The 15,975-nt window shown below is 42.4% G+C and overlaps 1 protein-coding gene across 8 annotated transcripts in view; it reads left to right on the forward strand.

The window, feature by feature from the left end:
• KIAA1549 (KIAA1549 ortholog) overlaps positions 1 to 15,975 on the forward strand; it is a 143,295-nt gene that overhangs the window by 55,841 nt on the left and 71,479 nt on the right. For all 8 annotated transcript variants that reach the window (XM_066997810.1, XM_066997829.1, XM_066997827.1 and 5 more), the window contains 2 exons: positions 10,939 to 13,704; positions 15,137 to 15,225. In XM_066997810.1, the coding sequence (XP_066853911.1) occupies positions 10,939 to 13,704; positions 15,137 to 15,225 (2,855 nt within the window). The remainder of the gene's footprint in view (positions 1 to 10,938; positions 13,705 to 15,136; positions 15,226 to 15,975) is intronic.

The following is a 15,975-nucleotide window of genomic DNA, read 5'->3' on the forward strand; positions in this document are numbered from 1 at the left end:
GCCAGTTTCAATGCAATGATATTTTTCAAGTAGAAAAGTCAAAGCAGTTCATGGCATCATAAACCAGAACCCCAGTTCCTAAATTCAGTTCAGAATGTAATGCGAAGCTCTTCCAGCTTCCAAAAATACTATGTACTGTCCTGTGGAGTACACTATGAGGAAGGAGCCCCTCAGCACTCCACTAGGTTAAACTTCAAGGTTCTCTGAAAACGTACATCAGATGATACAGAAACAAACACAAAAGTCTGAATTAAGAGCAGCATGCATTCTTCTAATGATGCATAGATGTCACTGTTCTTAGACTTATTTTTTTTACTACCTTTTCCTCAGATACTCTGCAGCCAGGATGCATCCCAACCCTGTGTTTCTCCACTTTTTTTTTTTTTCAACATGCGCTGGCATCAGCTTGGTTTTAACTAAACCTGCAGTTCACTAGAGCAACTTCAAGTCCTAGCCATGTGGTTTTTTTTGTTAGTTTGTTTGTTTTTAAGTGGGAGTACCTTTTACAGTGCTGCCTGTATTAGATGGAGTAGTCCATACAGGTCCATGATTAATCAGTATGTCACAATTTATTCTTCCTCACTGACTCCTGTGTCCATAGTTTTACTGAGCAGTGATGAAGGCCTTGTGCAGCCTCTCACAATAGACACTATGGAGGGCAGGAGAAAGGGATGACACAGGAAGCTTAAGGACCAGGAAAGCTCCTAGCAAGGATGTAGAAGAACTGTCTATCCAGTGTCGTCATTCACGTATGCAACAATTTGCGGCCAAGCTACCATAGTGTTGATAGTGGTGTGCAATGGGGTCTTGAAAAGCCTAGTCAGAAGGGGATGCTTTATGGCAGCCAAAGTGAAAAGTGTAGAATGATTTCTGATGAGAGTGACAGACTTAGCTATTGTTAGCTGCATTTGCATGATGCCTTGCCAACGGGCTCTCCTCCCACTTGCTTCCAGGAAGAGAAGATATTGTTTCATGCTGCTAATAAATATCACAACAAAAATGTCTTTGCCTAGACTAGCATGGCCGGACTGTGGCTTTTCAGTTTCTTTAATGCTTGGTTGTTCTTACATGTTTAATGTTTCTCTTTGTTTCATTTACTCTTTGCTGGCAGTCTTGCTTGGGAAAGGTGCCTAAATAGATCTGTTTTGTGACAAGTTGTTTCTATTTCTTATTCGTCTTGTGTATGTTAAGTTTTTAAAAGGAAATTCTCTAATTTTCCTTTTTTACTTTTGTCTTTGTAGTGTATTTCCCAGTAAACTAATTAGGAAGTTTTACATTATGTTCCTGAAGTAATATCGTTCCTGTCAAGAATTTTGTGATCAGACAGCTCTGTAAAGCAGGGCTGTGTAATGCTTTCCACTCCCATACGTTTCCCTGCACTTTACAATTATTTCATTATCTTTCTGGTTCTGCTATACGTGATTCAATTAAGATTACTCTCCTTAGATTCTTTTTCTGGGTTATCTCTATATTCATTATTTCTAACAGCAGTTCCCTTCCTTTTCTGATGCATTTTGCTACTTTTGTTAATACATTGTTTATTCATTCTTTTGTTAACTGAGGCTATGAAGTCTCTAGGGCCCTGCACAAACTCCAGTTCTTATCACAGGATGGTCTTGTCACCAGGCAGGATATGGAAGTCAGGACCTGGGGATTTCAACATTCACACCTTCATTCTGTGAAGTTCCAAGAACCGCATGCACCTTGAGCAACCAAGAGTGCTAAGAAGACCCACACCTTAATATCTTGGTTGGTACTGTATGGCTGATAACCTGTGGTCTCAGAGCATCAACTTCAGTGCTGGGAAAAGATGATGCAACCTTGCTGGAGCCAACAGAGTTGAACTGATTTGTGTCAGTCGTGAGCTTGGCCCCAGGTCTGACAGCACGGACTGCAGTAGCTCTGGATAAACAGTTTCCAGGGGAATGCTCTGGGAGCAGTGATTAGGCCTCTTGCATTGCGTTAAGGGCATGGAAGAAAAACCTTTGGGCAAGTTTTTCCTCTAACATGTTAATGCCTGTGGTTTCTTGTCATCATAGAATCATCTAGGTTGGAAAAGACCTCCCAGATCACCGAGTCCAACCTCTGACCTAACACTAACAAGTCCTCCACTAAACCATATCACTGAGCTCTACATCTAAACGTCTTTTAAAGACCTCCAGGGATGGTGACTCAACCACTTCCCTGGGCAGCCCAGTCCAATGCCTAACAACCTTTTCAGTGAAGAAGTTCGTCATGTTGTGAGGATGTTACTAAGGAGAAAAAGACCAGAGTCAATTGCTAAATCTTGAGATATTTGTACAAGTAAACATCTTATTTGATATAATTATTCTTAAATCTAGTGCGGTTTCAGGATCTCCCAACAAAGATAGCTGCAGTGACTTTAAAGTATTGAACACTCAATACATAAACCTAACAGCCTGTTAGGAAGGAGCAGAAAAGCGTGTGGTTTGATTTTTTTCTATTTGAAATAGTACTCGTTACCTTTTCCCTCTTCCCTAATGATTTTTCAAGGAAAGTAACTTTTGAAAGTTCTTTGGGTATGAACTATAGCAAACGTTTGACCTTTGATACTGTGCAGTGAACACATAAACTTCCTATGTATTTATAGGTTGAGTTTTTTGGCTTTTTTTTTGCGGGGGGGGGGGGGGGGGAGGAGGAGGCGGCTTCTCATTTTCCAAGTGGTCTCAGGTCCATTAACCCTTGCAGGCTATGGAGAAAAATCTTAAACTTACTTCAAACCTGTGCTTAAAGTGACTACTTCTCACATTTCTGCTCCATCTATTTGCACATCCCTTTTCTTTCCATGTTTACAGCTCACAGTGAGCACTTATTTTCAGCCCCAAAGGCTTCTTGGTAACTGGGACTGTTTTGCTCTCTCCCAGCTTTTTATCATCTCTTTTTTCTGTGAAGTGCCTTGACAGGATTCTTTCTTGTGTAACCTGATTTGCATACTGTCAAATGCTGAGTACAGCTACTAAATGCCTTCATATCTGACTGTGGAAGAGCTTACCAGTATTATTTACTTATGCATATACAACTGATCGCGAAATGGAGCATCTACAGCTGTATTGCCATGATCTCGGCCAGGAGCAATGGTGTTTGTAGTTTTGAATTCAATACAGAGTGATGTTGGTTGAAAATCATATCTTTTCAGCTTTTTCATCATGCTTCATATCACATCCTTCTTCTGAATTAGCCTGTGAAAGGAAGTGATTTTAGGTATTGCAGGTTGGGTTGTCGACTAATACAATTCTGGAGCAGCAACACGGTGCACAAGCAATGACCCTGCTGACCTGAACAACTTAAAGCGCAGTCAAGGGTATACATTTCCTTTGTCAGCACGGCCCAGTTAAGAATATATGTCAATGAAGAGAGTCCCTGTGGATAACTGGGTTACTAATAATACAGCACAGGCTCTGTTTTAATTAAAAAGTTGTGCTTGACTTCAGGCTCTCTGTTTTATTTCTTTTAGGGATTTTTATAGTGGTCACACAATTGAAGAAATAAAAATTACTTTGTTTTAAACACAGCTTTTCCTAAAAGCATTTGTATGCATTGGGTGCAAAAAAATGCTCGGTGATAGGTGTCATCTGTAAAAAGAGAGGCTAATATAAATTTAATCGGTCTTTTCAAAAGCTTCCAGTATCTGCATTTTGGGGGGGCACTGCAGTTTTTAGCCTAAACAAAGCTTTTCAGTAGTTGTTTAGTTGTGTAAAAGCTGACACAGGCTCTTCAGAGATGAGAAATCGACTTACTTTGCAGAAAGTCAGCGAATTAAAAATAAAAAAATATATATTTTTAAGTGGAATGGGGGAAGAGTAGAGGAAGAAAGCTTTTACTTTTTTTAAAAATAAAAAAATAAAAGAATGACCATGGTGAGCAAATCTGGCGAGTGTTTTTCTTAGAATTAACGTTTGCAAAGCCAATTCAAGTTTGTGTGTACTTTATCCCTGACATATGGCTTCCCACATGATGATGTCACGTACAACTGAATGCCAGAAAAGTGTGAATGCTCCCAGCACCAGCTAGGCTTTCGGCTGTGATTTGATTTGCAGCTTTGTGTGCGTGCACAGCTGGCCGGCTGCGTTAGAGCACGGAGCTCTGCACGAAGCTGTTGTGTTCCCCTCTTGTGGGTGCTGGTCTGTAGGAATGCATCGTAGTCACAGGAGGCTTCTGTGTTTGACATCATCTCTCGTATTTTTCTTCCCCCAAAATGTTTGAATTGACATGGCTGGATTTGTTTTCTCACCCTCAGTGTGAGGGAGTGACCCTCAACTCGAGGCATCTTGATGCTCTGAAAGCTTTATGCGGTTCCATGAGCGAGGGTTTCTTGTATGTTTGGGATTGCACATATCTTGTAGTCGCAAAAAGCTGTTCTGTAAACAGGTTTTGTTCCCAGCCCACTTGTTACCAGGCAGAGTTTTTTCAAAGGCAATCAGACTGTTTGGGGGGTGGTTCTTGCTGTGTGGTTGTGTGTGTGGGGTGGGGTGGGGGTGTTTGCTCTGTCCCCTGTCTGTGCGCTCTCCTGTCCCTAGCTCATGGTCTGATGGTGTGTTGCTATCTTTTGCTTTGTGAAAAACTTCTCTTGAGTCGCAAGGTTTTTCCTCTTCTGTGCGAAACAATGTGTTACAGTGGTATTAGATTATGAATTTTTTATTATTATTATTATTTTGATCTACCAGTTACTGTAAACTACTAAAGGGTCCTCTTCTGCCTCAACGGTGGATATGTTTGGAAGATTCCTGGATCAGAACAGACTGTAAATTTTCTGATAAGCTGTTCGGTGAAAATTGGGATCCCAGTCTGCCTATTGCTCTTTAGGGTGATGGCTATCAGCAAAAGCACGGCAAAGGAATTTTCTTTTAATGTTGGGTAGGGAAGATAAAGTGACTGATAGAGGTTCATTGATGCATTCATTTTGTACTGCAGTCTGTTTTTTAATGTAATACTTGATGAGGAGTGCCTTGATGTGTTTTTTGACTCAGAGGGGTATGAAATGCAGTTAGACCACCTTCTACTAACCCTCTTCTTTTACAAAGTCTTCATCAAACTCTGCTGGCAAGCAAGCGTTTGTCTTTGCCACTTCCCTTTGTGCTTTGGTGCATCTTTTCTCTTTGTGTAGAGATGGGAACTTATGTTCGTTTGCTGTGCAGGAGGGGGAACTTCTTGTAAACCTGCACCTGGGTAGCAGCTGAGCCACATCTGTTTGCATGTGGATAAAGAACAACTTCAAGATGTTCCTCTTCTTTTTTGGCTATGTATTGAAACCTGGTGTGCAAAAGTGAGTGAGCATGTAAGTAGGTGCCTGCTTTGTGGGCTTCCTAGTAACGGTATCATTTTTCTCTTAATGCAGCCTTTTCCATTTGTGGTGGATTTTTCTTTCCGCCTTATTGCAGCGTGCAAGACTGCTGTGACTTAAATATTTTATTTCTTTACTTTCTATCTTTTAAGTCTTTCAGGTAGTAAAAGCAACTTAAAATTTGCAAGCACACGTGTTAAACAATGAGAGATGCTCTGGATCTTCCACAGTATGAAAATGAACATCTCTGAGATCTCTGAGTAATGGCTGTTAGGCCTCCACATGCTGTTTGTCCCTTGTGCTTCCCAGTTGCGTTATCCGGAGGGAGCATTGCACACGTGCAGCACATGGTCCAGGAGCAGCATCTTCCAAAAGCTGCTGAGAGCCCCACCGCGGAACTGGGCTCCCAGCCCCGTCCTCTCCCCGGCTTTTGTGTGCTGGGGTAATTACTGTGATTGTTCAATCCCTGCTGAATGCCTCCCAGAGAAGAAATGAGATGGCTTTTCAGCTGCAAATGCTCTGTGACTGGTATTTTCCTACAAGCCAGACACCTAAGAAATTAGTCAGACGCTTACACAAGAGAGCTGTGGGTATTTTTTGCAATGACCTAATACATACAAGGCTTTTTTTTTTTTTTTGACTGAAGCCGAAATAAATGCTGTTAAATAAGTCAGAAAGTTATTAAGTGTTAAGCCATATGAGGAACAGTTTATGATTTTTTCAGATATATTTGTGCCTATCGTTCTCTTTACCCTTGGGTGGTCTCGTCCCACACTACATTCTGTTATTTCAATTTCTTATTTTCCGGTTCTCAAACAAAAAGATGAATAGTGGTGGATGGCAAAAAAAAATTGTTGAAACTGTCTTTGAAATATGACATGCTATCCTACCCCATAGTCAGGGAGCCATTTCATGTGATGAAAATTACTAGTGAGTTAATAGCTTAAATTTTAATAATTCGGAAACCACTGTTACCTAGTCAGTTAATAGGAATTTCTTCATCATACTTGGAACATCTGTAGCTTTGGTTGCTGGTCTACCTAAAACACCTCTGCCTAAACAACGGGTAGAAGTAAAAGAACAGCTTTTCTCCTTGCGTAAAAATAAAGACATTAAAATGTAATGATATAGATCACTGTGTTTATATGCAGAAGATCATTTTCTTAAAGTGATTTATATTTTGAACTACTTTTCTGGCACTTTCTAGTATTTTCAGACTTTACCTAGCCATTACATAGTTTGTCACCGTAACAGAGCTATTTTTTCTATTCACAAATCTTAGTTTTATTACAAGTAAAGACTACTATGTATTCATTTTTTTGATGTCTGCATCTATCATCTATAATTTAACAGTTTTGTAAGACTGGACACTACCTACTTTTAATCGGTGGCGGTAGTTGTGATAGTGTACAACTACCACATTTTACTAGCAGAGTGCAGAAAAGTGATGTGACTTTCTGAAGTTGCATGAGAAATCAGTGGCAGAGATGTGATTACATCTTCGTCTTGTATTTATAAGGGTGTGTGTATAAATATATATTTACATGTATTTATATATTTTTATATATATGCAAATGCAGAACATCTTTTTTTACTTTATTGTAGGGTATAGAGCAATATTACTCTCCAGAACTGCAACTGCAGAGTGAATAAAAACTGCGTTTCTCTAATTGCTTCCTGGAAAAATGACTAGCCTAGCTCCTGGGTGATACTCGCACATGGTTTTCTGGCAATCTCAGGTGGTGTAGCTTGTCACCAAAGAAGTCTACGGACTGCACCAGTCCTTTGCTACAGTCATGGGGAATTGCTGTGCTGGTATTATGGCATTTGCAAATTCACGAGTCTCAGCTGATGTTACTGTGCGTAGCATGCAGCTTTCGGGCTCGTTTTGTTCAGTGACAGGTTTCAGTGCTTATGAATTGTGTTTAAACTCTCACCTGTTTTTGTGGGCAGCAGAAGCTGCAGAGTTCACCACCCCACGCACATTAGCATGCTGCTTTTGCTATCACTCCTTCTGGTGCCTGAATTTCTTTGTCTGAACTGAGGCATTGTCCTGGTGCCATCTGTGGCTCGTGTGGCCACTTCCACAAGCGTTCTCCTTTCTTCCTCTTTGCCATAGTGTTATCAGCTTTGTGGAGTGTGGCTTGCCTGCTTGTCACCCTGTCACCGTTGCCTCGCTCAGTGGCAGTGCAGTTGCTGGATGGTGAATCTGTCACCCCACAACAACAGCTGCGCAAGCAAACAAGTCGGCGTTGCTACTAATCAATAGCTTTGTGCAGCCGCGGCATTAAAACGCACCACAACATGTGCAGCCTGTCTGCTTCTTTGTCCCGTGGCGTAGTCAGATCAGCTGCTTTGCAGCGAAGAGGATGTGATTGCCATGCAGCACGCCTTCACCTCCTTCAGCGCGCTTCGCTGCTGCTCTTTGTGCGCTGTCTGGCTGCTCCCTGGCACATCTGCTGCGCGCCCCATCTGCTCTCCGTGAGCGGCGCGCGCGGTGCTGACGAGCGGCATTCAAGTAGTACGCTGTTCTTCTGGAGACGGCAGAAAACAATAATTTGTATTATTAGTGGCGTGTCATTAATACTCCCCGCTTCTAACAAGCCAGGCAAAGCAAATAATGTGGTACGTTGGCTTGCAAACTTGCCAGCGAGTTTTTGTTTCAAAATCCTATGTGCACAAGTGAGCTTCTCGCGCTCCGCTCATCTCAAGCAATCAGTGCTCTTACCTGGTCTTGTTGCTTGCAACGTTTCTAAGTCCTAGTGTGTTTTGGGAGTAGTGTTTTACTGTTTTCCTTAAATGAATAAATCTGGATTTTTTTCCTACGTATTATTCTTTCAAGGAAAACATATATTGACAGATTCTCAACAAAAATCTAATTGTAAAGACAGAAGTCAAAATGGCCTTTGCCTTATGCATGTCTGTTGGATTGTAATAGCAGTGCAACTAACCCTACAGAACGTCTTCGTGACGTGTGGTCACTTCTGGCAGGATTTTGCCTTGTGATGATCCCTCTGTCAATCTGAACAATGACAACGGGAGTTCTCTGTGCATGAAGAAAGATGAAGATGCATAGCATGGGCATGTATAGGCAGTGCAATTGTTTTGTCGTTAGAATCAACTTATATATCATCACCTCTAGCTTTGGGTCAAGGATTTGTGCAGATACGTGATCACAAGTGCACTTACTAATCAGAAAGTGGACATCTTTGCCAGCCACATTAACGGTCTTGTGTAGTGATTCCACATTTACTGTGCTTACTGCATTGAAGATGACACAACTCTTGTGGAATTGATGCTGGGAATTGCAGCATGAAGCCACGATGAGCAATGAGAACTTTATCAGTGCGTTTGTCTATAATTCAGAATTCATTTAAGCAAACACTAGGTGTCCAAAGTGTGACAAAAATGGGCAGTGTTTTACAGAGCCAGCTAAAAGGATTTGTGGTGTGCCTCTACGCACTGCATGCATACTGGGAGAGAATTGATTCATTCTGACAGTGTGTTTCATGGTCTTGTAATTCTTTTCCTTTAGTAACTCCCTGCTTACTCAAAATGTCACAAAGGAAAAACTAAAGGCTGGAAGCCTGAGTCAAAGGAAGGAGTGAGGTTAGGGAAGGCTTTAACGAGGAGAAAATGTAGAACAACTTTCTGTCAGCAAGCAGGACTGGCATCATGAACACCTGTTCAGGGTCCGTGCTTCAGTCCTGTGCTTGATGGGAGCTGCAATTTCTGTCGCTCATGGTAGCTCGGTAACTGCTTGCAAAAGCCATTGTTACAGGGTGGCTGCACTGTCTGTGTTCCAGCAGTTGACCTCCCCCTTTTCCTCCCCCTTTTCCTCCCCCTTGAGCATTTTAAGGCAGCATATTTTATCATCACACCACAAAGATCATAAATCTAACAGTGCCTCCAGTGAGTTTCAGGAGTTAAAAATGGATTGGGACTACCTGAGAGAGTCTTTTATGCTGCAAAATATCTTTTATGCTGCAAAATATTGTGCATGGGATCTGTAAAATAAAGTATATTATCGCATGGCTCATCTTTGATTAGCAGTGATTAGTGGTATTAGTTCTGTGCATTAATTTTTATAATTGTGCTTTCCAGATCAGGAAATTCAAAGCTTACCAGGGCAATATGTCAGCACTTGAAAAATTGTCAGGGAATTTAGCAAATAGACCAGAGTGGAAGGGATGATGACAGCGGTTTATCACTTTTGCAAAGCGCTGTTACATTGGCAACTGTGTGTAACAGATAGGTGAACTACTCCTGCAAAGATCTGCCAGGAGTTACGGAGTTCAAGGCATCCTCTAAGAGCTTGCTAATGTAGCTACACTTGAGTAGCATGCCATATCACCATCAGGCACTTAGAACTGCGTCTGCTGGGTTTTATTTTGAACTGTTCCCTGGTGAATTAATTGGGTGGGATTCCTACCCCCGCCAGCCTTTTCAGTGCGCATTGTCAGTAGGCTCCAGTAGCACTGCATAGATGCTCCAGAATGAGAACAGTAATGCTAGGGAAATGGGATGATCGGCGGGGATAGCTAATCTAAGAATGAAGCCTTTGTGTGTACCCTAGAAAAATGTCTGTGAGAAGTTTTCTGTGATTTCCCTTAACGTTCAGCTCTGAAGGCTATCAGTCATATCTAGGCATTTCACTAAAGTACTCAGGCAGTAATAAGCCTTTCCTTTGCAAAACACGTCCATGGTTGGAAAAGCCTGTATGCAGATCTCAGTAATACAAGGATGCTTTTGTGTGAGGAGGAATTACAGTCAAGTTGTGCAAATAGTATTGATACATGATTTTTGCAAGAATCTTCCTAAAATATCTGGTAAATTCATAGCTTTTTCTCCTTTGTGCTTGAACTCAGCTATTACTACTTAAGTCCTGCAAGTCTGAGCAGTGAAAGTTCTGTTACAGGTGGCCTGTAAATAAAGTTCTCCTACAGCAGGATGCAGATGAAGATGGCAGCTGCATAACAAAGGAATTTACTGCTGGCTGCTAAAGGCGAGAAGTGAAAAGAATGGCAGGCAATGTAAACCTAACTACTGGACATGTTTCATCTCACCAGATACTTGCAGTAGATATCAGGTCCACACTTGCCTTACATAAAAGGAACCCACCTCTTCATCCCGTAAATAGCACGTGCCGTTCATTTCTGATATTGACAGGAGCTGGTTATTGAAACAGAACAGATCTGCCAGTGAGCCTAATAATAAGAAATAATAAAACTGGAGGAAATGAAGTGATGCTAATGGAAAGCAGAAGACCTAAACTAGATCCCTAAAGATACAGAGAGTCTTTCTCTGCGTTGTACCCTGTTACCCTTTCTGGTTTGTTTACTTTGGGAGCCTGTGAGCTGATGCACACTATAGCCTTGTGTAGGTAAGAGGGAGCTGCTCTCCGTCCTTCTGTGGGCTTTCTGTGGTGCTGCTGTCAAGGGACAAGTAGGTGCAGAGTGAGAGGAGCTCTTGTGGTCCTGGTCAGTTCCAGGGAACAGGGTTTCACAGTGGAACTTATTTCTTGTGCTGACTTGATCCTTGAATTCTGCGTAGCAGAGATTTGCTCATTCCAGTATCAATACTTGTGCTAATCTGGTGGTTTTTTTTCTTTTTTCTCTCTTTCCCTCCTTATTTAGATGAGATATCCATGGAGCAGCGAAATTTTTCCTTTTTCTCAATGGCCTCAAAGGTGCACCAAAGCATATCAGGCAGCAGGACACAAATGGCCTTAGCAAAAAGTACTTTGGAGTCCCAAGAAAGTAATTTCCTTCAAACAGTTTCATCATCAGTTACCACTCCCCTTGATGTGACTTCATTTAACCAAGAAGAAACGATCAGGATTTCAGAATGGAGAAGTATGCCATTGTTAGATGTCTCCGTAACAAGCAATGAGGCATTCTTAAGTGACGATGAATTTATTAGCTCATTTCCAAAGGCACAGTGGACTCCTCCACTGAAGTCTTCTGCAGTTTTACCAGATCATCAGTCTAATACAGTAGAGCCACCAAGAGAAGCATTAGAAACTCTGTTGCTAACACCTTCATTATCTGTCTTTTTTATACCATACGAAATCTTGAAAACAGCACAGCAAAAGACTCCGCTAAGTGCTGTCCCTAGTCACAGTAACACTCTCACAGAATTGAAGCCTTTTGTACCAGATAGTGAAATTGTAAGTTCAAGCAGAGACTTGCTGTTGCACCCTCCAAATACAGATGTTTATTTCACTCCCATTCCTTTAGAGGAGGTGGGTGAGGTGTGGGAAAACGTAAACAGAAGTTTAACATCTCTGCTTTCTGAGGCAACTTCCCAAGAGCCACCTGTCCATCTCCAGTTGCTGGACAGAGATAGCCATGTTGCAGCAGATGCTACAGCACAAAGTATAGACCCAAATGGTGACAATTACACTGATGTCAGTAGCCGGGCAACAGCAGTGCTCGGTGTAAGGACCTACCCTGCTCCAAGCAGTCCCTGGGCCACACCTGCTGCTGCAGCAGCCAGTGCTGAGCCCAGTTTGTTTGCAATCAGTCTTCCACTTGCACCTTTCCCTGGTCACTCAGCTGTCATTTCTGCTGATGCTGGTACGGTTCTTAATGCCAGCTTGTTTACACACCACTTCTCCAGTACAGCACCAAATTTGCCTGCTGGTTCAGAAATACCAAGTCAACCTGAGCTTGTTAGTGAGCTCATAAGCCCAGTGCCTTTCACGAGATCATACAGTTCTTGTTTATACTGTGACTCGGTTTCACTTCTGCCAGAGGCAGGCTTCGCTCCAGAACACGATGTGGGCTCAGGTGATTACATCGAAACCATGTCAGTCCAAGCCTCTGAAGTACAAGGAGTAACTCCATTTACAACTGTAATTACCGATCAGTATGAGTTTGATGAGCCTACACCTGAGATTTTTGATACTTCTTTTCCATCAAGACCAGTTGTTTCATTTTCTTCAAGATTTGCAGAGATCCCTGATTCAAGTGTGTTTTTATCAAGCACTGTGGGCGCTGCCATTGACGACAGAATACCTATGAGTTCTCCTTCCTACCATCATCTCCCTGGAGAGATGTCACTAGACATCTCTGCTGCCCAGTTTTCCCCCTCTGCTATGGAAACTGTTTCACCGCCACCAAGCACTGGTGCAGAACATGCTGCTGCCACCCCTGTTCTGTCTGAAACAGCGGTCGCCCCGAGTGAGCCGGTAGTGTCTTCTGCAGTCAGTCACACAACTTTTCTGGACTCACCAGAACTTAGGCCATCAGAATCAGGATTTTTGCTTGACAAGACATCTACAAGGGAAGAACCATCTTTAACAGTTTCAGATTTTTCGTCCAATCTTTTATCAACACCATTTCTGATTGAACCTAGCTACTCGTTTTTGTCGTCAGCCATGCTACACTCGTACTCTGTCGTGCAGAGTGGTTTATCAACACTCTTACCTCAGACCTTGTTGACTGGAACATCAGTACTTTATGAGGATGTTTCCGGCTGGGACTTAGCTACTGCTGTCAGCTCTACCAGTAACATCGAGGTTTCTCTGTTCTCTCTCGGACAAGCACCATACTTCTACTCAAATGCATCCTCTACTCCAGGTCCAAACGTTCCTGAAATAATGCCATCATCAGGTTTGCATTCTGACTCATCTGTGTTTCTGGAAGCACCATCAGTATTGGTAGCGGGATCCGAAGTTGTGATTACCTCAGCTGTTACAGGAGCTACCTCTCAGTTAGAGCCTTCGCCCTCCTCCTTCCAGCCTGTGGTTCCCACCCTGGTGCTGCCTGCTTCCGACACCGAGCCTGTTACCAGCAGCGTCCTGCTCGACGAGACGAGTCTGATCTCTCTGTTTACTCCCTTTCCAACAACTCCTGTCTTAAACGTGTCTTCATCTCTGCTCTCAACCGTTCTGGCTTCTGATGAGGATACTGGTGCTACAATTAACGCCACGCTGCTTTTAACATCCCACAGCGAGGGCAGCGCCCACCCCACAGCACTTGTGACTGCAGGCCCTGACAGCCTGATGCCGCGTGTCGATGCCAGCAGCGTCGCTCCCTCTCCTACACAATCTCCATCTGTGATCACATCGCTCGTTCCCACACCATTTCCTCCGACTTCTCGCCCTGCCACGGGGTATGATGTTCCAGTGGGAACTGGCAGTACCAACACAACGGCTGCTCCTGGCACTGTCCCCAAAACCGCTGCCGCTAGCACCCCGAGCAGCCGCGGCACGCCTGCTGCGGGCAGCAGCCCCGGCACCTTCTCCTCCCCTCCTCTGCCCACCATCTTCTCCTCCCCTCCTCTGCCCGCCACCACCGCTCGGCCCAGAGCCACGGTCCTGACCTCTGCCGCCAGCACCACCAGGCAGCCCTACGTCTGCGACATCGCGGTCCCCGATGCTTACCTCGTCACTGCTGGTGAGAGACCGCCCGCGTTTTGGTTCTGTTTTCGGAAACCACTGTACTGTGAGCCCTTAGTTAGGCTGCGGGGGTTGAATTAGCTACTTGACTATTTCAGAGAAATATAGTGTAAAATTTAGACAGCTGTAAAACCATGGGTCTATCATTTTTTTCTTGAAAAGAGCAGAATTCATTTGTACAGAGTTCACTATGCTAGTGAATTACATAGACATTACACAGTGAATGAAACTGCCTTTTAAAGTTGCTGATACGTATATACAAGTACATATATTTGAGACTGCTTTATCACTTGATTGGTGGAAAACGAACAATATTCTGTTAATGTTCTGCCAAATGTTCTAAGTTTCTCCTTAAAATTGATGCTGTTGTTTGCATAAGGTCCACATGAGGTAATATTTTAATATGAAAGAAAAAAATTGACTTCAAAAATATTTTGGGCTTTGTTACCGTTTTTATCATTTTATTGTACTAGCTTATGTTTATATTTTCCCTCCTCCCATACTTATTAGGTTTGGTGTGGTTTTAACCAGAAAAAGTGACGTTAGTGTTTTTCAGAACCAATTGTCTCAGCATCTGGTTTTGTTTTTTTTGGTGTTTTCCCACCTCCTTGGCTTTTTTAACAAGGCACTACCTACCAGAGAACTAACCCAGGGCAGCTGTAGAAATGCTGTCTGCTCTGTGGTAGTCAACACGTTTTGTCCTTAAGCTTTGCTGTAATATGGAAAGCAAAATGAGAATAATCTCATTCTCCAGATACGAAGGTGAGCTGACTCTGCTGGTGAGAACGAAGATTTACTTCCACCTGTAATTTGAGTAGTTTTGTAGGCAAGTTACTGATGAGAAGTCAATGCAGACTGACAACGTGACACTTGTCAGTTGTCTCCTTGACCATTGTAAGTCTCAAGCAGACCTAAGATCCATAGGGGCATGGGGTTTTTGAAGCAGTTTCTTACTTGGTGGATATCTCTTTCAGCAATCAATGTCACGTTTGTTTACTTTTATTTAAGCGAAAAGTAGATGCATATTTTCTGTGGCTTTTTTCTGACCACATCTGCATTCCACGCGCTGCCTACAAAACTTGAGCTATGTTATGACAGCAAGCTCATTGTGGTGCGTGGATCAGACCAAATGTGCTGCGAGTTTCAGATCCTATTTGAATGCCTGAGTGGCTCTGAAGAAGATTGCTTGACTAGAATACTAAAGACAATAGATATGGACAAAAATGAGAGAAAATAAACCTGGAGTTCCTTAAGTCACTTTTTAGGGTACAGTCACAACTTGCCCTGTTTCCTTGCTATTGTCGTATCCATTTGACACAGTTGATCTCACTGTCTGCTTTTTCATGCGTTACACAATTGAAAAATGCAGTTTTGAATAAAACCTAAGAGATGAAGCTAAAGTATATTTACTGATTGACATTAATTTTCAGTGCTGTCCCCAAGAGCTGTTCTACAAAATGTCAGTGAATCCATCAGAGAAGTGCTCAGAGTTCAGTTCAGGCGATCAGTAGAGCTAGAGGTAAGTGGTATGAAGTGTGTACAAGTGCTATTTGATCACTCTAACACAATAGTGGTTTTAGTTCACAGGCTAAAACAGTGATTTAAGAACAATGTATGTGATGCTAAAGCACAGAAAGGTTTATTCCAACTTAAATGTTAACTTTTTTTTAAATGTATGACTTATTTTATTTTTTACTTTTAGAATGTAATTTATTTTCTAGGGTAGATCTTTCTTGTTTTTGTCATAGCTGATCAAGCAGTGTCCTGCCACTATTGCACACCTGCTCTGACTGGTGAAGTGAAAGTGAGCTGAAAAACTTCTACTCTTCTAAAATATCTGTTACAGAGTGTTGTTTCTCTTGCTAGCTGATTATATGCTTAGTGCCTTAAACAAAGTAAGCCATTCTCCACCATCTTGTGCCATTTTATCTTGCAAGTGAGGTCATCAGCACTTACATGGAAAGTGGTGGAATCCCAAATGCAGGATTTGTCAGGAAAGGCAGGATGAAAAAAAATCAGGTGTGCAATGATAAGATGTTATTTTTTAAGCCTTCAAGTAGGTGTGACTGGATTTCTTCCCCTCCTCTCCTTCCCCCACTCAACATGGTAAAAGAATTTGTGCTTTAAAAAATAAAAATCCTCTCCGCTGATGTTCAAAGAGTTGTCTTTGAACAATATTTCAGTGTTGTTCCCTATCCTCGAAGTGAGTATCCACTGAGTTGAAGCTTAATACTCTATTCATCCACTTCTTCCTCAAACCCTCTGTCTG

The sequence above is a fragment of the Anser cygnoides genome, chromosome 1 (genome assembly GCF_040182565.1).
Source record: "Anser cygnoides isolate HZ-2024a breed goose chromosome 1, Taihu_goose_T2T_genome, whole genome shotgun sequence".
Lineage (NCBI taxonomy): Eukaryota > Metazoa > Chordata > Aves > Anseriformes > Anatidae > Anser > Anser cygnoides.